Source organism: Charadrius vociferus, unplaced genomic scaffold, assembly GCF_000708025.1.
Source record: "Charadrius vociferus isolate BGI_N301 unplaced genomic scaffold, ASM70802v2 scaffold163, whole genome shotgun sequence".
NCBI classification, from domain to species: Eukaryota; Metazoa; Chordata; class Aves; order Charadriiformes; family Charadriidae; genus Charadrius; species Charadrius vociferus.
Window position 1 is genome coordinate 1179797 of NW_009648332.1, and position 25771 is coordinate 1205567.

The 25771-nt window shown below is 47.0% G+C and overlaps 1 protein-coding gene across 1 annotated transcript in view; it reads left to right on the forward strand.

The window, feature by feature from the left end:
* PPAP2B (phosphatidic acid phosphatase type 2B) overlaps positions 1-25771 on the forward strand; it is a 57419-nt gene that overhangs the window by 18233 nt on the left and 13415 nt on the right. Inside the window, exons 2-4 of the mRNA XM_009884809.1 lie at positions 18851-19008; positions 24180-24463; positions 25231-25288. Coding sequence (XP_009883111.1) covers positions 18851-19008; positions 24180-24463; positions 25231-25288 — 500 coding nt within the window. The remainder of the gene's footprint in view (positions 1-18850; positions 19009-24179; positions 24464-25230; positions 25289-25771) is intronic.

Sequence of the window (25771 nt, forward strand, 5' to 3'; positions counted from 1 at the left end):
GCCTCACCACCCTCAGAGTGAAAAATTTCTTCCTAATAACTAATCTAAATCTACTTTCTTCCAGTTTGAAGCCATAACTCCTCATCCTGTTACTACATGCCCTTGAAATAGTCCTTCCCCAGCTCTCCTGTAGGTCCCCTTTAGGTACTGGAAGGCTGCTATAAGGTGTCCCTGGAGCCTTCTCCAGGCTGAACAGCCCCAACTCTCTCAGCCTCTCCTCACAGGAGAGGTGCTCCAGCCCTCGGATCATCTTCATGGCTCTCCTCTGGACCCACTACAGCAGGTCCATGTCTTTTCTATGTTGGGGCCTCCAGAGTTGGAGGTCTCCAGGTGTGGTCTCACCAGAGTAGAGTAGAGGGGGCAGAATCACCTCCCTTGACCTGCTGGCCACACTTCTGATGCAGCCCAGGATACAGTCGGCCTTCTGGGCTGCGATTGTGCATTGCTGGGTCCTCATGCATCAGCATGGCCCATTTCTCAGAAAGGCATTCATATTCCTTTCAAAGCCACCCCATGTATCCCCGTTTTGCTGTCTCCCATGATGTCTGCCTTGGAGAAGCACTACCTGCTCCACGATTTTAGCAGGTGGAAAACTCCTTAGCAGAGATCGGGTGTCTGTGTACAGGGTTGTGTTGGAGCAGCTGTTGGGAAGTTGTGCTTGAGAATCCCTTCTTGCCTTTGAGCTGCATGCCATGGCTTAGCTGTAACGGTGGGATCATGATCAGCAGAAGCTGCTCCTCAAGTTAGAACTGAGGAGGCAGAACGTCACCAAAAAAAGAGGAATTTGAAGTGTCTTCGTAGAGCTTTTGACACATGTTATTGGAAAACTTGCCTTAAGCATAAATTTGTTACCAAGAGAATGTATTAAGAAGTTTGAAAATTTGGTTTGTTGTGGTGGGTTTCTAAGTACCAGAAATTCCTATAAACTCCATCCTTTCAAGCTGGTCACGTAAGTGGGCTTGTTTTTCACATGCGTTGGATGTTTTGAAGACAGAGGGTTGAAAACCGACTCTCCGCATCAAGTAAACTTTATAAACAGAACATGTAATTTAACTCCAGAGCTTCTGATGCTCTGAAAATGCCTGTGCTCTTTATGCCGTGTGTTCTTGTTCTAGCATTGCCTGTAGGTCGCACCCATATATAAGCTTGTCTTATCTAAGCATATGGTGCTCTCAGTCAGGAACTACAGGGCTCGGCTGGGGCTGCCAGCCAAAGCCCAAATGAAGCTGCAGTTGGTCTGACAATACTGGTGACACTGAATCAGTGGAGAGTGGTCATAATCTTCTAGTACTTTCCCATAATTTTTCATCTCTTGCCCAAAAGGGCATGAAAGCTGTGTTGTCCGTAGCATGGAGAAGCTTGGGAGATACCCCTGGCCTTTCTGATAAAACATACCAGTGGGCTTAGCCTACAGTGCCTGACACACAGCAAATTGAGGCCAGATTGGTGTTTCTGGGCTAACCCAGACCTTGTGCTGATCACCGCGGGTAGCTGTGGCATGGAGGTGTCCTTCACTGCTTTGGGAGTTTGCAGACAGCAGGCTCTATCTCTCAGAGCTGCTTCAGCTTTGCTGGTTGGAGGAGCTGAGAACAGCGCGGTTCTTCCTTCCATGGGGTTAAACAGAAAAAAGTGAAAGTTACTAGTTAGTGGTTTTGGGCAGCCATCCCTCTTGAAACAAATGATGCTCCCTCTGAGAGCTCGCTTCTCCCAGCAGTGTCAGGGTCGTAGCCTGGACAAACTGCATGGCATCCTGTAATTAGCTTTCACCTGGTTTTACTGTAAATTAGCAAGAACGACAGCAGTTTTTGAAAGATTTCACAGCAGTTCCCCTGCGTCTGTTCATACAGGTACTGGAGACAGGCGCTGCATGCAGGTATTAATTGCGTTGCTGTTAATTCAGCATGTGCTTCTGCAAAGCTGAGGCATCGTCGCGTGCCTCAAAAGGTCCAACCGCTGAATTCGAAAGCCAATGTGCCAAATGGGGTCTGGGCTTCCTGTCTTCTCAGCAAATTATTTATGACCTCCGTTTTGGGGTGGTGTGATGGACCTTTCTTTAAGCCTGGCTGAAAAGGCTCAGCTTGAGGCTGGCTGGAGTGAGCGGCCAGCCCAGCCCCGGTTATCGTCCCCACCGATGTTGACACCGAGGTCTTTGCTCTGGTCTTTGTAGCAGCACAGCGGCCGTGACAACCGGTCCCTCACCCCAAGCATTTTGTGGGCTTTCAAGGCATTTCTGCAAAGCCCACCGCTCTTTAAAGTGTTAGCTTTAGGGAGAGTCGAAAACAGCCTGGCAAAATGCTGGTAAGCAGGTCCGGTCAGTGGACACCGGGCACGTTTATGTTCTGAGTGATGCTTGCAGGGTAATTTTGGATGGACGGTTAAGCTGATGGCAGGCAGCAAAACTCCTTTGAAGTCGATAGTTGTGAATCAGTTTGGTGGTAGCAGGTTTCTGAAGCTGCTCTTTTGATCACCGATCTGATGGCCCTTCATTTTTGGGGAGCTGCTTCTCCCTTCCATCCCTGGGTTGCAGCCCAGCTGAAGCCCCAGAGGAGTCCTGTGGCAGGATCTGAGCCCTGCTGCCCCTGGTCCTGCCCAGGCACGTCGCAGGAGACGTTTGTGCCTCTGGGAATGTCTAATCTAAGGAGACAGAACGTGGAGGATCATCACCTCCACGTGTGGGCAGGGAGCTGGCAGCCGGTGAGGGCACACTTTGAAGGCAGTATTTCCAGTACAGATGAGCCCAGTGGGGCTTTCGGAGCTACTGAGGTACCTCTGATTCCTGACAATTTCAATGAAGCTGCGAACTTCAGTGCTTCTGCCAGTCCTGCCAGGCCATCACCGGCCTCCTAAGGTATCTTTTGAAATCAGATCCTTAGCGATGTGGAACCATGGAGGAGAAGTCTGTGGCCCCCAGGGCTCGGGCCAAAGCGTGTCCCTAGGACATGTGTGCACCTGTCCTGGAGCTTCCCACCTCGGTTCCTGTGAAAGCTTCCCTGGGTGGCTCCGTTCCCATGCTTCTCTGTTCTACAGACACTGGAAATGAAAAACGGGTCACCCGATGCAGGAAGAATTGGCTCATCTGTTCCCAAAATGAGAACTGAAATTTTTCTGGTTAAGGATATTGGGGGGAAGGAGGGGGTCGGTGGGAGGAAGGTGCATGGTGATATCTACCAGTTGATAATACATAACACAAATGGGTCATTCTCGAAGGAAGGGCCTGGAGCGGGCTTTAGCCTACTCATACTTGCCAAGCTAAGAAAAAAAAATTCCTCCTGACCACAAAAGGCTGTGTTTTCAGTAGAGGCCTCAGTTTTTTTGCTGTTTTTTTTTTTCTTATTTATTCTTATCAAAGCTTGCATCATCAGTGCCTATCTCATCAAGTAATTCCATATTTCCCCCACCTCCCACCCCCATAATCCAAGATGGATATTTTTTTGTCCACCTAACGCTCCTCCTTTCTTGACCATCCCTGCGGCTTTAGCATGCAGCTGTCATTCTGCCGTGGCTCCCACAAAAGCGGCTGAAAACCAAGGTAACAGCAACATTTTGAGTGAAGGGGATGAAATGTGGAATAGGTTCAGCGTATTTCTTTGTCATTGTTGGAGTCCTATTCAGTCTGGAGCTGAATAGGAGGCTGATTAGCATGTGGAAGCATTTCTAAAGCATTGGGCTGTGAGGGTTGGGTGGTTGGTTGGGTTTTGTTGTGTTTTTTGGGGTTTTTTTCCTCCTTAAAGGAGAAGTTTTGTGGCATTTATTTTTCTGACTGAGCTGGCATGAGCCTTTGTCAAATGCAAAACCCGTGGAAAAGTCAAATAGCGTTTTAGAGAAAGCCTGTTTTGATAAATCGCTGCGTGCATGGGCACAAAGAAGTTTTCTGGTGCCTAAAGCTCTTAAGAGCTGCCGCAGAGTTTTGGGATGCAGCGTGTTTAAAAGAGCCAGACAAGCGGGATAGAGTTTGGGACGCATCTGGATTGTGGATGGAACATAAGGGGTTTTGCTTTTGCGGTCGCTGAAGTTGTCTGCAAAAGTGGGTGTTGCTTTACGAACGCAGGATCAGGTCCACAGTCTGAAAATCCACCTGCTTAAACGCTCAGCGTTTTGCTTTCACAGGGAAAGATATAACGCTGAGGTCGATTAAAAAGCTAACTGCAAGTGGAAAAACAACTTTTCCCCAATGAAATTGCTTTAAGTCCTGGGCCAGAGGTTGGTTTTGGAGAAGAGGGTTGATTTATTTTATTTATTTATTTTTTTCCTCTTTGGTGTCAGGGCAAGGCGTGGGGCTGACATTACCGTTATCATCCCTTGCCGCAAGGTCTGCCGGGTTTTGCTCTGAGTGGTGACTGAAATTACTGCCTTGGTGCTGTTTGTGGGTCTCGGGTGGGTCCGTGCTAGACCAGAGGTCCTGCCATGAGAGTACCACATCTCCTGCCTTCCGTGGGATTGCAAGATTTTGGGGTGCTTGCAAACCCCGAGGGGAAATGGGGGACCCCGCTGCATGCCAGGGGCTGTGTGGAGCTCGTGTCCCCCTGAGCTTGCAGACAGGTTGGGGAGTGCAGGAAAATGCATTTATTTTCTGGGTGCAATGAGTGATGGACTTGAAGTGGCGTGGAAAGCTCATGGCAGCAGTTGGAGTCAAACCCTCTTGGTGGTGCATGGGTGGACCGGACCCCGTGCCTGCGTTTCTCTGAGGAGCGGTGATGCCTTGTCTGGTTTTCTTTCAATTATTCCAGTTTAAAAGAGGGGGGAAAAAAGAAGTGTCTCTCCAGCTCACTGGTGTGCCTTGATGTAGTCTATTGAAGGCTGATTAAAGCTATTGTTTAATTAAGGAGAACTTAGCTCCTCTGGTCGAAATTCACGATTAAAGGATTGTTTGAAGTAATTCTGCAATACTTTCTTTTTCTTTTTTTTTTTTTTTTTTTTTTCTTTTTCCCCTCCTCTCTCCTTTAACGTGAAGAAAGTTCCTAGCACTGTATGTGCCCCAGCACCGAGGGTTTGAACGCTATTACAGGACCACAAACCTGCTGGCGAATCTGGCCGCTGCCAAAGCATCTGAACATTAAAAAGCCCTGCAGAGGGGTGGGAGGGAGTTCAGTCTCAGGATACGCTGATTTGGAAAGGGAATCCAAACAAAGAGGCTTTTCAGCAGAGGCTGAGGCTTGGCTTCTCTCAAGGGCAGTTTGGGCTTGGGGAAGCATCCGGGAGGCGGCGAGCGGAGCAGGAGTACATGAGCTGGATGCCGCGCGGTGTAAGGTTTCCCAGCACAGCGCGGTTTTGTGTTACAGGCTGGGGAACTGGCTGCAAGGGCTCCTCTCTTTTCTTTTTCTTTTTCTTTTTTTTTTTCCTCCTTTTATTTCTGTTGGAAACAAAGGGGAGGTTTAGGCTTTTTTTTTTTCCTTTTTTTTTTTTTTTCTCCTAATAAACGCCCCCATCCCCACCTCCCCTGCAGCTTTGGTGATGCCTCTCGCTGTTTGGTGCTGGAGGGGGACCTGGCAGTGTCTTCGACCTGGAGAAACACTTTGCTAGATCCCAAGCTGGCCTTGCAGGGGCACTTTATTTTGGTCAGAAAGCACAGCCTGCTCGCCGGCTCATGCTGGACGGACAGGTTGCTGGGTGGACAGGCACCTCCTAGAGAAGAGTTGTACTCAGATAAGGAGAAGTGAAATGAGGTGGATGCTGGAGCATCTTCTTCACAGCAGGAGGGATGCAAAGTTGGGTGTGTGTCCACTGGGTCCCTTGTTCCCACAGCAGCCCTGTCCCTCACAGTGGCACCTCTGAGTGCCACCACGCTCTCAAGAAGTGCCAGGAAGCGCTGAGCAGGGAGGAGGTGCTACCAACCATCCCAACCAACCAGTTGGGTTTTTTTTTTTTTTATAGGCACCAGATGGTTTTAATAGAGGAAAGCTGAACTTCTTATGACCCTTCCCCACAGACATTGTTTGTTGTTTTGTAATTGTGGCCAGGACAAAACCATGTCCCAGAACCTGCCCTGAGTGCGAGAGCTTGGTGCCTGGTGCCTTCTTCTCCCACCCCACCATGAGCCCCCCTCTCCTGCTGCCCCCACACTCCTCTGCCTGCAAATTATCTGGGGGAAGCTGCTGGGCATGAAAGACTTGAGGCTTTCCACCGATACACTGGTTAAAGAGATTAGCAAGAGTACAAATTGGAAGAAACCGAAACATCTAAAAGCAAAGCGCAAGGAAGCAATAAAACGTCCAGCCATGTTTTCCCTTCTGGTTGATTAAAAATTCTCCTGATAAGCAAGAAAGCTTTCATGGCTGGACAAGACCTGTATCGTGTCAAACGCAGTGAAAGGTTTATTAGAAGGATAAAGCGGTGCAGAGCGTTGGGTTGTGCTCGCAGCCCTTCTGGCGCTGAGTTATCCCCCAGGGCTGAAGGCATTTTGCAACGGTATGGGGGCAAGAAGTGGGATGGAGAAACCCCTTCTCCTATGGAGAGGGGAAATTCTATGGAAATGGGGATGTTTGGAGGGAAGAGTGGGAGACATGGGTGTCAGTGTGCTGAACAACTGTCGGAAAAATTCACGTAGAAACTGGCTGTTGGGAAAAGCTGTATGACAAAGGTAAAGAAAGAAGAGCAAAAGCCATCAAATTACTGCTAGTGAGGGTCCCTGGGTGTGATATGTATATCCATAATGCACCCAAACCCATGATTTTTGAGTGTGTAGTTGTCTTGTGTCTGGTACCTTTGGGAGCAGTGTTACATCAAGGCTGACCATTTCTATAAATTCCTTCTTGCTGCCCCTGTTTACAGTCTCATTTCTGCCCAGGAGCATCAAACCTCCAGTAAATCTGAAGTTATGCCCATCTCACGGCTCTGGGGACAGGAGGCCACCAAGGTGCTGCAGACTGGTGGTGGCGGGGAGAGGTTCAGTGGACTCGCCTTGGCTTTTGGAAAGTAGAAAATGAAGCAGAAGAAGGAAATGAGTGCTGGGTCTCCTGCTCTCCATGGGAAAAGCAGCAGTGGTGGCAAACCGGCGTGCTTGGAGATCTGCTCCGAATCTGTGCCAAGATGCTCCACCAGGCCCATGGTTTCCCCTTAGCTTGAGAAATCTGTTTGGGGATCAAATGCAAGGCAAGAATGAAAAAGCAGGAAAACAAAAGGTTTGCTTCCGTGCCGTTGTGTTTGATTTCCCAAGGTTTTAATTGCCAAGAGCTGCATTGGGAGCCAGCTGGCTGCAAAGGGATGCAGATATCAAATAAGAGAAGAAGGGCTTTTTCCTTTTTTTTTTTTTTTTTTTTTTTTTTTTTTTTTTGCCTAAGGATCCAATAGCTGCTATATCTTCTGCAGGAAAATACAGCTCTGTATATGTCTTCGCCCCCCAAAAGTGAGTTATCGTTTTTAGGCACCTGCTTTCTCAGCTTTTCCAACTGCTGTTAAAGCTCCTGCTGTTACTGTTTTACTGCCTATAGGAGTAAGAGGGTGCAAGCAGCAGGAAAGGCAGGTGTGGAGTGCAAATTGTACCTCGATTCTAGAGTTTTTCCTCCTTGGAGCCGATAAGTATACTTTATACAAAAGGAAAATACAGTATGCAAGTTCAACTTGCAAGTCCTTGGCCCATGCACTGTGAGGGATGCTGGTGCACAGTGACAGCAGGATCAGGCCCACCAGTGTGTGGCCTGGGAACAGGCTGGACAATCCCAGTTTTGCTGCCAAAACCTTACTTGTACAATAACTTGGAGGAAAAAAAAAAAGGAAAAAAAGGCCAGCTTAAAAATAAAATAATAATAATAAAGGATGGGATATTTGGCACGCTGGTTGTATAAATCTCAACTTTAGCTACCTGTGAATCATCCAGCAGCACGTTAATTGGTACCCCTCAGTAGATGAGGATTTGGCATCAGGTCTGCATGTAATTACAAGCCACACACAGAAGGACACAGGCAGCTAATGAACTCCTGCCAAACTCCAGCTCCGCTTCTGCGGCTTTTGAAGTTCGCTGGTCTTTCAGCGTTTTGTATAGTAAGCACTGAAAGGCATCAAATCACTCCTTTGACAGCGTTTAGAAAGGGTTGGTTTGTTGAATAATTGAGTCTCTCCAAACTCCCATCGGAGAACTAGAGCATCTATAGGCGCCTTTCTCAACGGAGCAGTAAATAGGCTGGAAATAGAGGACACCCCCGACGAGCTGCTGAGCTCCCGCCTTGCTGACAGGAGCCAGCGGGCTCCGGTTGCCACGACTGGCTGCAAGAAAAGAAACTATTTCCATTTAAAAAAAAAAAATCCTTCAAAACAACTCTACTTGATGGTACAGGGTTTTGGTGTTTTTTTCCCAAGCCTCAAAGTGTTTAAAACGGAGGCCGTGCAAAGGGGGTTGCGGCGTGTCGCATGGGTCTGCGGTCACATCGGTGCGACGAGGGAGGTGGTAAAGGGTTTTTTGGAGGGTTTCTGCCCCGTTGGGAGGGCAACTTTTTTTTTGTGATGCTGGATTTGGAAGTTTGTGGTGCTCTTCTGTGGATGCTTTGTTGCCGGGATTGGATTTGAGCCCGAGCCCTTCTCCTTTGAGGTGACAAAGGGAGTTGTTGTTGAGATAAAAACAATTTCCATGAAAACCTGCGATTTTCAGGCAAACATACCAGGCGGGTTTCATGGCAGTACCATGGTGAAGAGGAATAATGCAACTTGGCACGAAGCCCTTCCAAAAAAAAAAAAAAAAGAGGGGGGGGGGGAGGGCGGGCTGGAGGAAACAGAAGAGCCTTTGTTAAAATTAACTGCAATAAAGAAAAAGGGACTGCTATTCCCTTGGGCTTCTTTAACCTTTTTTCCCCAATTTATTCACACGTTCCTTGACAGCAGGGCACAGCATTGTTACAGGGGGGCTGGAAAGGGAAATTGGGAGTTATCCTTTTTTTTTGTTTGTTTGTTTTAAAAAGCACGGTACACGTTGTGTCCCTCGAGTCAGTGTGAATAGCAGCTTGGCCATTGCCTGTGCCGTTTGGATCTGGCCCGATTTATACCATCCCCTAAGGAAAGGGGGCTATGAAATGTCACCCGGATGCAAAACGCAGCCGTGGTGGGGCGGTTTGGGCCGTGTGTGGGAAAGGGGCTGTTGTGACAGCGGGTGTGACAAGGTGGACGTGCCTGCGGTGGTCGGCCCCTGGGCCAGCGCTGGCCCTGCGCTTGCAGAAGAAGGTGGTGAAATTTTAGGTGTCGCTGTGATGCTGCCGCATCACCTGGATTTGCAGAATATGCGGTTTCTCAGGGAGATGAAAAGCACCCAGGAGTCTGAGATGGTGTGCGGCGCGGAACCATGCTGTCCCCAAAACATCTCCATTTAGCTTTCGGCAGGACCCAAATAATTCAAAGGGTCTTGTCCAGGGGCAGATGGGTCAGGGTAGGTAAGTCCTTGTGAGCAATGTAGGGCAGGCACCTCTGTCACTGTGGGTGATGGATTCCCACCAAAATATCCCATTCCCAGGTGCTTTCCACCAAAATAAGTCGATTTCTACAGGCTGTGCAGCGGCAGCATGGCCAAGGCAGCAGCTGTCTCACCTCTGCCTTCCCCTGCAAAGTTTCCCCTCCCTGAATACAAAGCTATTTTAATTAGGAGCATGATTTTTATTTATTTATTTATGTATTTATTTATTTTAGTATTACCTGCGTACCAGTGCGATCTCTGTTATATCATGTCTTGCTATCCGTTAGGGTGCCGCTCTATGCAGTAACTGCAGTCAAAATACAGAGGAGGGAGAAAAGAGATAATATTACACCTTTTTTAAGGCACGGGGGAATAGGCAAAGCCTTACTGAGCTCTGCTCTAGGGACCACTGAGATCAAACCCCCATCGCTTGAAGGGCCTTTGGATCGTTTCCACCTATGCTCACGTTTTTTTTTGATTTTTTTTTTTTTTGCCTTTCAGCACTGTGTACCGTGCATTATATCCTGGAAATTCTACCGAATCTCAACTACTGAAGGGGAAAAGTTTCATTTCCAGTTAATCAAGGGAGTTGTGTAATACCATTTTCTCCTGGGGAACTTCCAGAAAAAAAGAAAAGAGGGGAGGGAGGTGGGGGGAAAAGGGGGGTATTATATAAAGCAAGTATATTAAGAGGAAATAAATTATGAATTAAAAGTGATTAGTGAACTTTTAAGGAAGAGGTCAGAAGTGCCTTTTGGACTACAAACTTTTTAAGCTTTCAGTGCTTGTATTGGGTTACAGAGTTATAACCCGGCCTTATTTGTGCAGGTGGCTGCTGCTTCAAATCCGAAGAAGGATTTTGCATTTACAATAGGTACATTGACAGAACTGGGTCAGAAAGCTACTCGCGGCGGGCTTCAGCGCCGCGGACGCAGGCTTTGCCGCCTCCTGCACAGGGGCAGTTGCTCCCAAAAACGTGCTTAATTACGGCTGCAGTGCCTGGCCAGGATGCTCTGGGAAGGGGGAAAGGAAGCTTGGGAAGTTCAACAGATTATTTTCTTTCTTTCTTTTTTCTTTTTTTTTAAGGGACCTGATGTTGACCAGGTCAACTGGCTTTATTTTTGCTTCAAAACCTTTGCGACTTCATTGATTTAAGAATCATAGAATGGTTTAGGTTGGAAGGGACCTTGAAGATCACCTAGTGCCATCCCCTCTGCCATGGGCAGGGACATCTCCCACCAGCCCAGGTTGCTCAAAGCCCCATCCAACCTGGCCTTGAACACCTCCAGGGATGGGGCAGCCACAACGTCTCTGGGCAACCTGGGCCAGTGTCTCACCACCCTCAGAGTGAGAAATTTTTCCCGACGTCTAATCTAAATATACTTTCTTCCAGTTTGAAGCCATAAACCCTCATCCTGTCACTACATGCCCTTGTAAAAAGTCCCTCCCCAACTTTCTTGTAGGCCCCCTTTAGGTACTGGAAAGCTGCTATAAGGTGTCCCTGGAGCCTTCTCTTCTCCAGGCTGAACAACCCCAACTCTCTCAACCTGTCCTCATAGGAGAGGTGCTCCAACCCTCTGATCGTCTTTGTGGCCCTCCTCTGGACCCTCTCCAACAGGTCCATGTCCTTCTTGTGCTGAGGACTCCAAAGCTGGAGGCAGTACTTCAGGTGGGGTCTCACCTAAGCGGAGCAGAGGGGGAAAATAATCAAGAGAATCTTGTTGACTACGTCGCACTGGCAGCAGTTTTGTATTTCCACTTGGTCTTGTTAGATTTCCTCCTGGCTGTGCAAAGAGAAGGGGCCAGGGCTTATATGTGGTGGTGTTTGGGGGCAGTAAGTTGAGATAAGGGGTCTCTGCGTGATATTTTACATATTAAAATACAGCCCACAAAACTTTCCTCTTGTGTAGAGGTTGATGGAGTGGAGCAGCTTTGTTATTATATGGGGAAATATGAGGGTTCCCACAGCCATTGTGCACCAGTGGGAAGATGTGGAGGAAGGGGAGCAGCAGCTCTGCTCCTTCTTACATCGGTTTGGAAGAAAGGTTCTAGATTTCCCCCAAAGAAATGGGGTCTCAGGGCCCTTTCCTGCAGCATTAGTGTTGCCGGGGCTGGGCAGTGGTCTGAACCCTTCCTCGAAGGCAGAGCCCGGAGGAGTCATGGCGAGGCAGGGCTTGTTCCAAACCCCGCTGACCGGCAGAATAAACCGTGTTCGCTTCGTTTGTAATTGAAAACATAATAGTCACCGCAGTGTATTTTTCACACGATCCATTTGCCCTCAGTATTGCAGAGTTCAGACACATTTTTAATTATTTTTTTCCCCTCCCTCTATTCAGGCTGGATCATCCTAGGTCAGACTTGTCATACCTGTGAGATCTTCCAAAGCACTTGGATTTATAGAGGTGCCTCAAAAGATCTTGATGCTTTGGGGTTTTCACTGTGTATTGCGTTTTATTCCTTGTGCTAGACAATGTGAAATTATGGCTTTGTTTCCCTCATGTATGACTGGAGTTGGCTCTGGGTTCCCGTTGATAATGTCTTTTATATTTGCCCTCTCTAACTTTTTCTGGTTGGCTAGTCTGGCTTAAATCCATTTTACCCCCCCAAATGCAGAATTTTATATTCATCTAGGTATCATGGCTTGGATAAGACCTTTTGTTCTTATTAATGCATTTTTTAGGTATTAAAAATATATGTGCGCTTTAATATAAAGCTCTTCTAATACATCAGCTCATGCCAAACTCCCAGGAGGAACAACTTAAAACACTTCTTAGAAATCCCTTCTCTTTCTTCCTTTGTACATGGTGTTTACCTCTGGAAATAGGTAACAGGTACTCTCAAAAAGAGCGGTATTTCTCCCAGCAAAACCAATGGCAGCACTCCCATTCATTGGGAGCTCCTGCAGTCCCGGGCTGGCACATCGTGCTCCAGCCGCGTGAGGAATTGTTTCTACCGAGGTTTTGAATCCAGAGGAATTTGCGGCACGTGAGAATAATTTGACATTTAGTTTAAAGTATCTGGGACCGAGAGCTTTTCTATAATATTGTCTCAGGATGGTTGGGTCAATCGGTGTGTGCCAGGTTGCACAGGGCTGTATTTACTGCAAAGGATGGGTATGTCTCTGGATGATGGGTTTGGGCAGCAGGTAGACATATCTGTCATTCCCGCTGCCTTTTACAGGTTCCTTTTAGAGGCATTTCTCAAATACCTCTGCAGCTTGGGGTTGTCAATGTTATAGGGTTGTCCATGTAGAAAATGAATATTCTTGGCTTTCTTCTGCTTTGCTATTGTGCTAGCAGGCAGGAGAAGGCATTTTGCCCAGCGTTCCTGAATAACCAGTTCTTAAGAAAAAAACCCCACAAAACAAACAAAAAAAACCCAGAAGTAAGAACCCAGAAAACACCATCATCTAGGTCAAAATGAACCTGTGTTTACTCACTCCTGGACTCTGTAGAAGCCGGTGGATCTAAAAATGGTGAGGTTTTTGTTGAAGTTCCTATGATTTGGCTGAAATATAATTAGTAATAATGAAGTGGACTAAAATGTCATCCTCTTGATAGGAAGGACACCAGACAGATTGACGTAGGTAGGCAAAAAGGTTAGTGTGAGTTCCGTGGAAGAACCTGCAGCAAGTAGAAAATTAACTAATGCCTTGGATTTTGTGGAAATCAACCGATTTTGTCCTAGAACTTTTCCAAACAGGTCAAACTGGAGAAATGCAATACGTGCTGATCCTTGTTTCTAGGTTCTTTAGGACTCTAAAGCAGGTACCTGTTCTACAGTAAAGTCTAGGATTTGTTTGTGTGTTTACAGAATTGTCTGTCCTTATGTGTCTGTGTAGCTGAGAGTAGTGGAACTGTAATAGACTTGAATGGGAACGTGTTTTGCAAACACAGATATTAGCTGTGTTTCCAAAATACAGGCAGATGCACAGAGCAGTCTTCTGGACTGCTGGAACCAAGGTGAAGAACAATTACGACTGAGCGAGTAATAAAATGCAGAGTTGAAGGTACTTCGTATTTCTGATGTTAGCCTAGTTGCCTCTTGCGACTATATGGCCATCAAGCATCCAGATTCAGGCAGAGACCATTGGGAAGGAGGCATTATCACTGACATTTTCAAGACCTTGAAAATCCTAATGTAACAGGTTTGGCTACCACTGGGCTACGCATCAGGGCCCTTGAGATTATTTTTTTTGCTTGACCAAGTTCCTACCCCTCCATCCCCTACCTATTTTGTTGGTGCTGGTGCAGAATCAGGCCCTGCTGTGATTGTCAGTATATACCTGATATGGTGGAAATATGGAAATACTTCTGTTCTTTATGCTATTAAATTTTATCTATGCGTGTGTATGTATATACATGCACAGATAATGTCAACGGGCTTCAAGAGTTGCTCAGTCTTGCAGCAGCTGCCAAGACTGACCTGCAGTGCTGCAATTCTTCTCTAAAAGTTGGGAAGCCCGCTTGTAAAGCCCCAATAAAAGGCTACTGTAGGCTAATCTAGTTTTCATGCATTTTAAAACATGTACAAATGTTGTAAACCAAATAAGGTTTATATGTACCCAAGATCAGCCACTAAGTACTTCAAATAGAAGGCCCACCACTTGTAGGTACCCAAATATTTACAGAGTGTATCTTGAATGAGGAATTAGATGCCCTGCTCGGCCCTGCCAAATTATTTTATGATCTTTTTCACTTATTTAGATAGATGTCTAATCTACCGAAACCTTTAAAACATACCCAGGGCCTGGACATTGGCAGCCAAACGCATCACAGAGCGCTTGTTAGAAATTACCATTGCTTTGTTGAGATAGCCAGCAACATCCCACTGACCTGCAGGGTTGAAAGAAGAAAGATTTAGTGGAAAAAAAAAACCCCAACCTCCATCAAAACCAAACATTAAAAAATAAAAAAAAAGAAAGAAAAGACTGAGAGGGTGTTTAATTTAGTGCAAAGGTGAAGGTTGGGCTGGGAAGATGAGAGCTGCATGGGTGGGTCACTGCCAAAATAACCTCTTAGCCTCCTCTCCCTCCACGGCTTTTCCGATGGGTGGCCAACGAAAGCTTATCCCATGTTTAATTCCCCCCCCCCTTAAATCTGCACAAGCGTTACCTTTGCAAAGACTCAGAGATTCAAAGCGCTGTACCCAACACAGAGCCCTTTTTTTTTTCTTTTTCTTTCTTCTGCCTTTGATTTTATGCACATTTCAAGCTTGTTAGAGAGTACAGGAGGGTTTTGCAAGGGTTTTTGTTTAGCCTTGGTGGTGGGGTTTTAGCTTTCATGCTGCCAGCCTTCCCAGGATTATTGCCTATTAATTGCCTCTTAATAAAGGTACTAACCAAGGAAAGGAATATTTTTACCTTGGTGCTAGATTCCCAAACTTGATTGGCTTTATTAAATGGAAAGACAAATAAATTTAAACCCTGGGCTGAGATATCTTAGTGTAGGACACCAGCGGTTAGAGGTCACCGAGTCACTTGGACTTCCTCCCAATGAAAGCAACATCATTTTTCAGTGTCCAGCCCCCACGGCATCCCGCCGTTCCTTGCACAATTCGTTAGTGTCCACACCTGCTCCGTGCCGCTCCGACCCTGTTTGGATGGGGCAGGATCAGTCCCCAAGAGCTTTCTGTTATGCTCATGGTTTGGAGCCCTGTTTGATCTCCTACAGCATAGTTAGATAAAAGCATGTGGTTGGGATTTCCTTCTTCTGTTATTAAAGCAAAAAAATAAATCCCCTTTATAAAAGGAAAAAAACCTTTCCTTCACCTTGTGGAGGATGTTACAATTCAGAAGATAATCTCAACTCCGTTTACCTTTTTTTTTTTTTTTTTGCATTGGAATAAGCAAATCCCTTTGTTCTGTGCTTAAATTTCCTCTGTCTGTGAGATGGGGCTAACAGCACGTCTCTGGTTGCGCAGTCCCATACGGATGTGCCAGAGTTGCCTTCAGGTATGGTCCACAGGCTGCCGTGTAATTTCTCAGCATGGAGATACCAGTATGAAGGAGGATGTGAGGTCCTTCTACAGTATTACTTAAGATTTTGCTGTAGGTCTGTACATGTAGTTAAGGTGTAGCCACAGACAAAATGGCCAAATAGGACCATTTTTGGGAAATAGTGACCATCCCCAAAATCAGTGTAATTTTTTGCCTGCTGTGTAGGTCTATTGCTCACGTCAATGCAAGTCACCATTCGTGACTTTCTGAAACATACCTGTTATATTCTCACTGGTTTTGTACCTTGGGTAAGGATGGGAAGTGGTGGAGGTTGAAAACTTAACCTGAATTTCCTATTAAACTGCTGCAATTGGAGAGGGGGACTGGGGCAGAAGAGGTGCTGAGGCCAGATGTGCCATCTTCATGGTACAACCTCGATGCTGCTTGCCTTTCATTTCCAAGGACGTGTGGGCTGTAGCCCCACTTCTGGATACCTTCGGCTCCGGCAGGTCTCCTAGTGTGAATGATGTCTCTGCGGTGTTTTGCTGAGGGATCCCAAAGGCATCTCCCTCCACATTTAATTTTCTGTCTTCTTCCAGACTTCCCTCCATAGTGTTTTTCTGCAAAATCCATTCTCTGGTTGCCTTTTGGCATTGCTACAGGCTTCTCCATGCTAGAACCCCCTTGCCAAAAAAATTGTGGGTGGTGACCTAGTCACTCAGACACCCCGTCCTCCAAGAAATAACCTTGTGGAAGAAGAACCGTCTTGAGCACGATTTACCATTTGACATGGGCTGGGGTCTTCCCTTCCTTGGGTAATTATGGCTGAAAGAGCAGCCTCTCGCCCAACCCTCGAAATCAAAGGCATGTTATGTCTTCTAAGTAATATCCGTTCAGCTAGGGAGAGTATGTTTATGTTTCTCATGCTTGGGAAAAAAAAAAAAAAAGAGGCGAGCGTGGGGGGGGGGAAAAGGGAATCTGAGGTTACTGTTTTGCTGGAAAAATGTCAAGACTTGATTGGCAATATCCCGCTAAACCACAAGTTTGTAGGAGAGAAAACAAAAACCATTGGATTTTCCAAACTATGCCTATGCGTACTTTAAGAAAATGTATACCATATAGGTCAGTTATGCTCTTATTATAGCTGTGGCGAGCGTACATATAATTGAAACGCGGAAATACTACCCCATGCTGTTCGATGAATGAAGGGAAAACAAATCTTTATTATTCCTGGGTTCACATAATATATAGGAACACTATTGTCTGTCTTTTTTTTTTTTTTCTTTTTCTTTTTTTAAAGCCAGTTTTAGCTTTCAGATGTATTTTATTGTCTGTGGGAACATGTGTTTTACAGACCTGTCATGTGAAAGCTATTAACAAGAGGAACTGGAGAAATAACAATAAGCCACGTAACCGTGGCATGTCTACTCCCCGAGTTCAACTGTTACGCCGCTGCTTCAAGTGCATGTGAAATTGGATCGCGCCGAGCGACGTTAGCTCTTCTCCTGCAATTTTTCATTGGGAAACTTAAGTTTTTTTGGTTTTTTTTTAAGTGGTCTATTAATATCAGATTGCTGGCATCAGAGGCACGTTTCGGGGCCAAGCTGGCTAGGCATCAAAATGGTTAAATAGTGGAACGGAGATCAACTGGATTCACACGAGATGTCCGATTTTTTTTATTTACCAAATCTGAGCTGGGCAGGCGGTTCTGAAAGCTTTGCTCGCCGGTTCTCACGTGCGGTGGAAACCGTCCTGCCCTGCCAAGCACCGCGGGGCCCAGCGCTTGCAATTAACCCATTTCCACGGTTTTTAGAGAGGATCTGCAAAGTGTCCCGAGCAGTGGCCCTGGTCATTCTTGGGTACCAGAGAGGCTTCAGGTCTGTGTGTGGCTGTCCCTGCTGACAGATGATGGAGATTTTCCTATTTCTTAAGATTAACAAACTCCCCCCGGTAATCCTGGATTAGGTAAATCTATTAACATATAGGAAAAGGAGCCAAAATGGATTGCGCAAAGTGAAATAGAGAAAGTGGTTCACGTGGAGATGCTTCACGTCATCATTATTTTGATGACTCTTTTTAACTCCCTGGATGGTACCTTTGCTAATCACATCTAGCAGACTGTGATCACTCAAAGTGTACTGTGGACAAATGTCGGTCAAACCCGACAGCACTTAATTTTTTTTTTATTTTATTTTTTTAATTTTAGAAGGAAAAACCCTCTGATGTCTTAGACTTCTCGCTGTGTAAACAAACCCACAGATACTTAAGCAAGTTAGTGGTCGACAAATATTCCTTTGTGCATTCTGGAGGATCTGGGTGTGAGACCTGTTGTCTTGGCCCAGGGACAGCTTGAACCGCCGTGCGTTTGTTTTCCCCTCACTTGGGTTTCGCTCTGCAAGTGGGAGGAGGGTTTCCTGTACCTTGTGGTTTGTGATTTACTCTGAACGTGGGTTTCAGGGAATTTGGGCCTTGGTTTTGGTGGGGATGTACTGCTCCTCTCCATGATGGGCTTAAGTGCAAAGATGGATGGGGAAACTGAGGCAAAGGGAAGGAGAGTGTCCTGCCCAAGGTAACGTCGTGGCTGGAAAATACCCCAGGGCTCTCCTTCAAGATTTGAGGCAACACTGTATTTCTCTGAAATACTTAGAAGAATACAGAATTATGCACGTGCAGCGATTTCGAGGTGTCCCCTCCATAGTGTGTCCTAAGCCATCATCCCGTGGTTTTGAGCACGTCTGCTCCATGCCTGGTGCAAAGGTCCAGCCGAGCTGTGCAGGCGCAGCTCTCCTGCACAGGGGGTTCACAAACAGTGCTTAAAACCAGATTTGACATGGCTTTAACATGACCGAAGGTGAACAGGCTCTGATGGGAGTTCAGCAGCTCTTGTGGATGGGCTGGTTGGGTGCATGCTTGGCTTCCCCTTGCACTGATGGGTCAAGGATGGGTGTCCTGCAGCTGCTCAAAGCATGTAGTCTTATGGCGTTAGTAGGTACAAACATACATATACCCTATAAGCACAGAGAGGAGGGAGCCGAGGAAGGCTTCAAAAGGCATAAAAGTAATGGGGATGGAGTGTAGCTGGGCTGCCCAGGTAGGAGAAGCTGTGCTGATACTCGATCCTCCAGTGTTTGTTTGCAGAGCTCAGGGCTGCCCTGCCACGGGGCGCTCGACAGAGCATCGGGCCCTCCCCGGAGAAAAGTGCCAGATTCCTTTTCATGGCTTTTTGCAGAGGGATTGCTTTCGGGGTCCGTTCCTGTAAGTTAATATTTGCAACGCACAAGGCTTAACTGAAACCAGGCGGCGCAGACATCTGATAACCATAACAGAGGAGATGCTTTTTCCCCGCAAGAGCGACTTGGAAAAACAAATCCCAATGCTATTCCCTTTGGAAAGATAGCAATATGAAAAGAAAAGCATTCAGGAACAGTGGTGCATGGTTTGCAAGGGGTTTTCTAGTTGGGTCTTTTTTTTTTTTTTTTTTTTTTTGGTATTTGCCTGTGTTGCTGATGGGTTTGGTTATTGTCTCCCCTTCTTCCTAGCCGGGTTGCCCTTCCTCATCATTGAAACCAGCACAATCCAGCCCTACCAGCGGGGTTTCTACTGCGACGATGACAGCATCAGGTACCCGCTGAAGACGATGGAGACGATCAACGACGCAGTGCTGTGTGCTGCGGGCATCCTCATCGCCATCCTCGCTGTAAGTACCACCTCCAAACTCTCTTCTCCTGTCCCTCGGGCATCCCCAATGGCTTTTTGTCACCACTTTAGCCGACAGCACTGGCGTCCTGTCAGTGTTGGGGGTTTAACGCAGTCTTGCTGGTGTGTCCATTCTATCTACCGAGGCGCACATCTCCTCTGTGATTATCTGACTTCCGTGTGAGCGTGGAGCAGTAAACATTTGCAAATGAAAGCTTGTAATGGGAGGAATGAGATTACTCTCCAAGCCCATAAACAGGCCCAAAGCTGTTTGGGCAAGTCTGTGAGATCCACAAGAGCTTTTTCACCCTCCGGTATGAGTTCAGAGTAGAAGCAAAAAGACTTGAGTGTCAATAAGGACTTGGCATGGTTTGCCCCTATTCAAATAACTCTTGGTATTTGCCTATTTTATAACGTTTAAAAAAAAAAAAAAAAAAAAAAAAAAAAGAAAGGATACATCTTTTCAGCTAACCAGTGCCTGGAAAAGTTTCACAGGTTAGTATTAGATTTTTAAGAGATTGTATATTACAGCCATATTAAAAAGACAATTAAAACCTTCCACGGGGAGCGTTTTCCCAGAGTTCTCCCTGTAAAAATTAGCTAAGGCACCACTTTCCCAATGACCTCCTCGTTTCTCTTTTTCCTGCCAGCTTTCCTAGAGCTGTGCTAGGAAACGATTGCATGGTGAGAGCTTCATATGTCAGCCAAAAAGCTGAGTTCAGCCCATGGAGCTGAGCCTCCTTATGCCAGCACTTATCTGGTGCTGGGGCAGAAGGCAAGAGCTACTCCTGGCTGTTGGTTAAACGCTTCCAGCTGAAGATTAAATTCCCCTATGAAAAGTACCTATGTTTTCCTTCTTACCTGCTGCCAGCACAGTTCAGGTGCTTTCCCAGACATGCTGCCTTCGTCTTGGTCCTTCAGCTGGGAGGGATGGAGATGGAGAGGTCGGGAGCACTTGTTCCCATGTTGGCTTTCATCTTTCCTCATAGGAGCAATGTCACGGCCAATAGGTATTTTAGCATGGCACGGTGCCTGCTTTGGTAATACCCCATCCTCAGTCTTGCTGCTTCGTGCTGTGAATCTCTCCGTCATTTCCTGATCTCTCCATCATTTCCTGACCACATATGCTCACTTAGCAAAGTAGGTCCCCAAAACTGCCTTGTTCCTATGCCCCCTCCTTCCTCAAAACAAGCCCGAAAGGTGCCAGACCCCCAATTCTATAAACGTGGCAGAATTTTACCCTGCAGGTGAATAACCCCCGAGTGTGGAAAAGCCATAAAAACGAAATGAAAAAGCCTCTCATTTTCACATTACTGCCTGAGCTATCGGCACGCCGGCTCCATGCAGAGTGTGCTTCTGATCAGTAATGAGGCGGTGGCAAATACAGGAGTTGGAACAGAAACTGGAAACATAATCAGCTGCCGATGTGATCCATCAGCTTTCTACCACGAAATAGCAGGTCAATTAAAAGAGAAAGCAAATCCCCGAAGAATTAGATGTTTCTGCCCTGGTTTCGCTGCGCCCACAACAAATGTAACTTAATAAGGTAAATTCAAAAGCTCGGTTATTTGCTGTTGAGCGACACAAATGGCTAACGAGGAATTGAAGCAACAGATTTCTTTGCTATGGCAGCACGCATGGAAAATTCAAGTCAGCCTGACCTCTTATTTTTTTTCAGATGTAACCCAGATACCAGAATTACTGTAGCATAATAGGAATTCCTTCCAAATCCACAAAGCTCTGACTCCGCTCCTTTCACTCGCAACATTTGCCTTCGGAAGGCAGGACAGCGCTTATGAGGACTTCCAGGGAGTTGGTGTCTTGGATGGCGCGGCCAAAATTTCACGCCTTTGCTTAACGTGGTGTCTTGGGCAATCTAGCCCGGGGTAGAAGGTCCAGGTCATGTTTGAAATGGCTTGAGGACACCCAGAGCACTCGTTAAGTAAACAGCGGAGATGAAGCCTTTTGCTTCAATCAGGATGTGAGAGGATATGCATTTGGTTTTAATACCTATATATTTACTGACTTTAGGCAAATTTCCATGCGGATGACCCTGGGAGAGGCTCGTGCCCCCAGGCTGTGTGCTCGCGCATCTCATGACTGCTCTTCCTGCTGGAAGGTGGTTAATTCTGTCATCTTGGGCACAGAAGCGTGATGATGGTCCCCAGGATAGGCAGAGGAAGGTGACATTTTCCTCTTCCTGAGCCTCATTTGGGTACTGCTGCTGTGGCGCCCTGTGCCCCCACACCCAACCGCTCTCGAAAGCCTATGAAAAATACCTAAGAAAATTAATTTCCTAGATGATCTGAGTTACGTGGCTGGATTAGCTGATTGTTTTACAGTTGAAGGTGATACGCTTCAATGTGGTTAGACACAGAGAATGTTACACCGGAGACATAAGTGATTAGAAAAGCGCTAAAAGTATTTACAGGCTAATTGGATTGCTGGCGATACCTTACGATAACCGTAAAATGGGCACGACAACCAAATGTCTGCAAAAGGCATTCACAGAGAGAAAAGTTTGATATTGGCTTCTCTCTAGTGACTGTCTGTTTCAAATGTGTGTGATAGTCCCCCAGGAGCTGTGCCCATCATGTAGGTATGGCATGTCCCATGCCGATGGCTCACCAGAAGCGCAAGGCATAAGAAGAGCTCAATATCTTTAAGACTTGCTGGTTTGGTTTTTGGGGTTTTTTTTTTTCCAGGATGTCCTCTCAGTTTGTGCACATCTGTACTGCATTAGTTTTCCACTGTCCTGCTTTATCTGGGACGGTACTGCCAAAAAAACCAACTTTACCCCATTTTTAGCTTCTCATTAAGGTTGAGCCATGGCTTTAGCTAAGCGGGGAGGGTTCATGGCTGCCCAGCAGCGTGTTAGCGAGGGAATGAAGCCTCCAATTTACAATCTGCTACATGTATGCAATTACCCAGACCACCAACGGTGAGAGAAAAATATTAATCCCCAGACTTTTGTTGGTCCCTGTTTAAAATGGTCACATGCCTTTCCCAGGCCAAGAACCTTGGGTTTACGTGCATTTGTTTGCGAGTTTGGAGTAATGGCCCATCTGCCGGTATCAGATGGCATCCTTAATTTCAGCCTGTCTCCCTTCTGCAAAAGCCATGAGTTTTGAGACTTGTGGCTCCCCTCCTTTCAAATTTAGGCTTTCAGAGGCTGCGGTTGGTGGCCGTGGCCTCGTGCAGGAGCATCCATGTTTATCTGGAACACCCCGGAGTTGCCTCCTACCAGAGGAGCAGGAGATGCTCCAACCTCCCTCTGCAGTTCTGTTGCCAGTAGATTTCATGGCTGCCAGCTTGTGCTGGAAGGTGGTCCAAAATGGAGATAAACCCTGGTCTTTGGAGTCTGAGAGGATTAAAATGGTGCTGGAGCCAGTTAGCTGCAACTCCCCAGACAACTCTTGGTCACGACCAGATTTCCAAGAGTAAACTCTCAGCGGTGACATGTAAACTCCGGATGACAGAACAGCCACCCCAAGTATTTCTGTGCATGGTAGCAGAGTGCTTGGCCTTTATTTTTTAATTATTATAGTTGTATCTCTCTTTGATAAAGCCTGCTTAGCTGCAATTTCAGCTGCCTTAGGTCAACCTTTGTTTTTTCAAGCCGCGGTACGAGTGAATTCAAACAATGATACAGCTTCATCTCCTCTTAGTCTAATTGCCGTACTTTTCCAGTTTATTAGTTTCCAAAAGTTGTGCCAAGCTTTTAAAAAAGGTAGGCAGGGGAGCCTCGTCTCCTGCGTGCCGCTGGCAGGCTGCCACGCCGGGGGGAATATTGCTGGCTGCTCCAGAAAGGGATTAACATGAAGGCATTTTTCCTGACAGTTAATTTTACATATCGCAGCCCTTGTGACTAGAGAGGGGCAGAGATGAGGGGGCGGCTGAAAAAAAAAAAAAAAAACAACCAAAAAAAAAAAACCCGCCTCGATTTATTACTCAGGTATAAAAACATTTAAAGTAATGAATAAAATCCTAAAGCTGTAAATCTGGAGCTCGAAATCTAGGTGTGTAACGTGATGGAGAACAATTTAAGCTTTTGCCTCTTTGGGGGAGGTGAGACATTTGGACTTCATTTCACAGCCTGATTTTCATTAACCCACCTTTTAAGAGTGAGGATTATGAGAAGCTGGGTTCTGCGCTCCCTGACAGTGATTTATGGCGATATTGTGAAACCCCAGCACCCCTGTCACGAGGAATACATAATTTGCTGCCACGCAATGGCGAGACCCCTCGAAATGCCCTGAAATAGCTGGCGTTTACAGAGGCTTGGATTGGGTCTGGCGGTGGCAAATTTGGGGCCAAAATCAGAAAAGGCTGGGGCTTTCTGAGTGTTCCTCTGTGTTCGTGGTGTGTAGAGAGGAAGATAAGCAGGTCATTCATTTGGTTTCTTCCAAAATCAGTTTGATAAGAGGGTAGTGGATCTGGCTTCTCCTTTCCAAACGCACACTAATTCTTTATCTGGTTTATGTTATTTTTTATTTTCTTTTTTTTTTTTTACTATGCTGGTATAGATCTGGGGCACTATTTCACACTGTAAAGATACGCCAACATGCTAAATAAAGGGGGCCTACAGGAGAGCTGGGGAAGGACTTTTTACTAGGGCATGTAGCGACAGGATGAGGGGGAATGGCTATAAACTGGAAGAGGGCAGGTTTAGATTAAACATTAGGAAGAAGTTTTTCACTTTAAGGGTGGTGAGGCACTGGCACAGGTTGCCCAGAGAGGTTGTTGAGGCCCCATCCCTGGAGGTGTTCAAGGCCAGGCTGGAGGTGGCCTTGGGCAACCTGGTGTGGTGGGAGGTGTCCCGGCCCAGGGCAGGGGGGTTGGAACTCGATGATCTTTAAGGTCCTTTCCAACCTAAACCATTCTACGATTCTATGATTCTAAACCAAAATCCAGCTTTTTTTCTTTCCTGTTGTTAATGGATTTTTTCCATAAACAACATTTCGAGCAGTACGAACTCTTCCTGAGAGGGCAGAGGAGGAGGATGGAGAGATGCTGGGCTGTGGACTTTGCCTTCCTCGCTGTGGAAGCAGACTCCCGGTTTGAGATGCTCGGAGCACGAAGACCTCTCTCACCCCTGCATTTGCCACCCATCATTGGTCTTGCACAGCATCTTTCTCGCTCTCTAACCTCTCCATCGCGTTTCCCCCACAGATTATAACGGGAGAGCTCTACCGCATCCACTACCTGAAGGAGAAGTCGCACTCCTTTATCCAGAACCCCTACGTGGCTGCTCTCTACAAGCAGGTGGGCTGCTTCGTTTTCGGCTGTGCCATCAGCCAGTCCTTCACAGACATTGCCAAAGTGTCCGTCGGGCGCTTGCGGCCGCATTTCCTGGAAGTTTGCGATTTGGATTTCTCCACCATCAACTGCGCGAAGGGAGTTTACATCCAAAACTACACCTGCCGGGGAAGCGACAGCAAGGTCCAGGAAGCCAGGTGAGAGCCTGGGGTGTCAAAGCGATGGGTTGCCACCACCTAAATGGTGTCTCGCGCTAAATATATCTTGGGGTTTCTCTGCCAGCAGTAGGTGATTCAAACGCTGCTTTCTCTGCGAAGGCTGTAACGCCGTCTGCCAGCGACGGGCAGTTTCCCTTGGGAATTGCGGCGCTCAGCTGAATCTTTCTTTTCCTTTCTCTTTACCTCCTACACTATTGTTTCCCCGAGTGGTTGCTCAATGGGGGAATTCACCCTAAAGCTGAGCTCATGGTGAGCGGCTCGAGCTGTCCCGTGCGGCCGGAGCAGAGGGCTTCCCCTCCGAGGAGGCTCCACAGAGGCAGGGCTGCCAGCGCCTCCCCTTCGAGCTCTATCAAATCCATCAGATGCTCAATTTTGACATTTCCAGGGGTGCGCTTCACATGTCGCAGTGAAGCGACCAGAGAAGTTGCTCGCTTCTTATTTCTTTATGGTTTCCTGGTTATTTGAGGCGAGACGATGAGTTATCGGGCTATCCTGGAAATAACTGCTGTCCCACGAGTAGACCAGGAAGGGACGAACAATGCGAGCATCCTGCCCATCCGTTCGCTTTCTGCCTCCCGGGCGAGCGGGGCGGATAATGGGGGTTTTATAACCCAAAAGGTTGGGGGTTGTGGGTCCCTCCGCTTTCGCACCTTCACGGTAGCAGCAGGCAAGTCACTGTATTACATGTACAATTATAATAGTGAAGATTATAGCGGCTGGTTCTTAGCACCTGCTTTGTTTTGCAGGAAATCCTTCTTCTCCGGGCACGCGTCCTTCTCCCTCTACACCATGCTGTATTTGGTGGTAAGTAACCTCAGCCTTGCTTGAGATTGAGCTGATTTATCCCTCATCCCCCTTTCCTGAGGCGCTCACCCGCATTCGGTAGCAATAATGGCATGAGTGTCGGAGATAGAGGGTCAGTTGGAAAAAAACAAAACAAAACAAAAAACCAAAACCCCAAACAAAAAGAGCCTCAACAACCCGGTGGTGAAAAGACCCACTCTCAGCCCCTGCAGTGTTATTTGGGATGGAGACTCCTGAGGTGATAGCTGAGCTGTGCAGCTTTGGGATAGAGCCGGGGCTGCGAATAAATCTGAATCCTACTAAATCTGTGGATGATCTGTGCAATTTTGTTCCCCCCCGTGTTGTGGTTTCCATCGGGGAGAGTTTGGGGTGAGCCAAAACGTTGCATCGATGGAGAGGGAAGATGCGCTGGGGAGGGGAGGTTGGGGCGGGGGGGGATGAAGGCAGGTTCCCAAATGTGCCGGCGGAGCAGGTGGAGCAGCC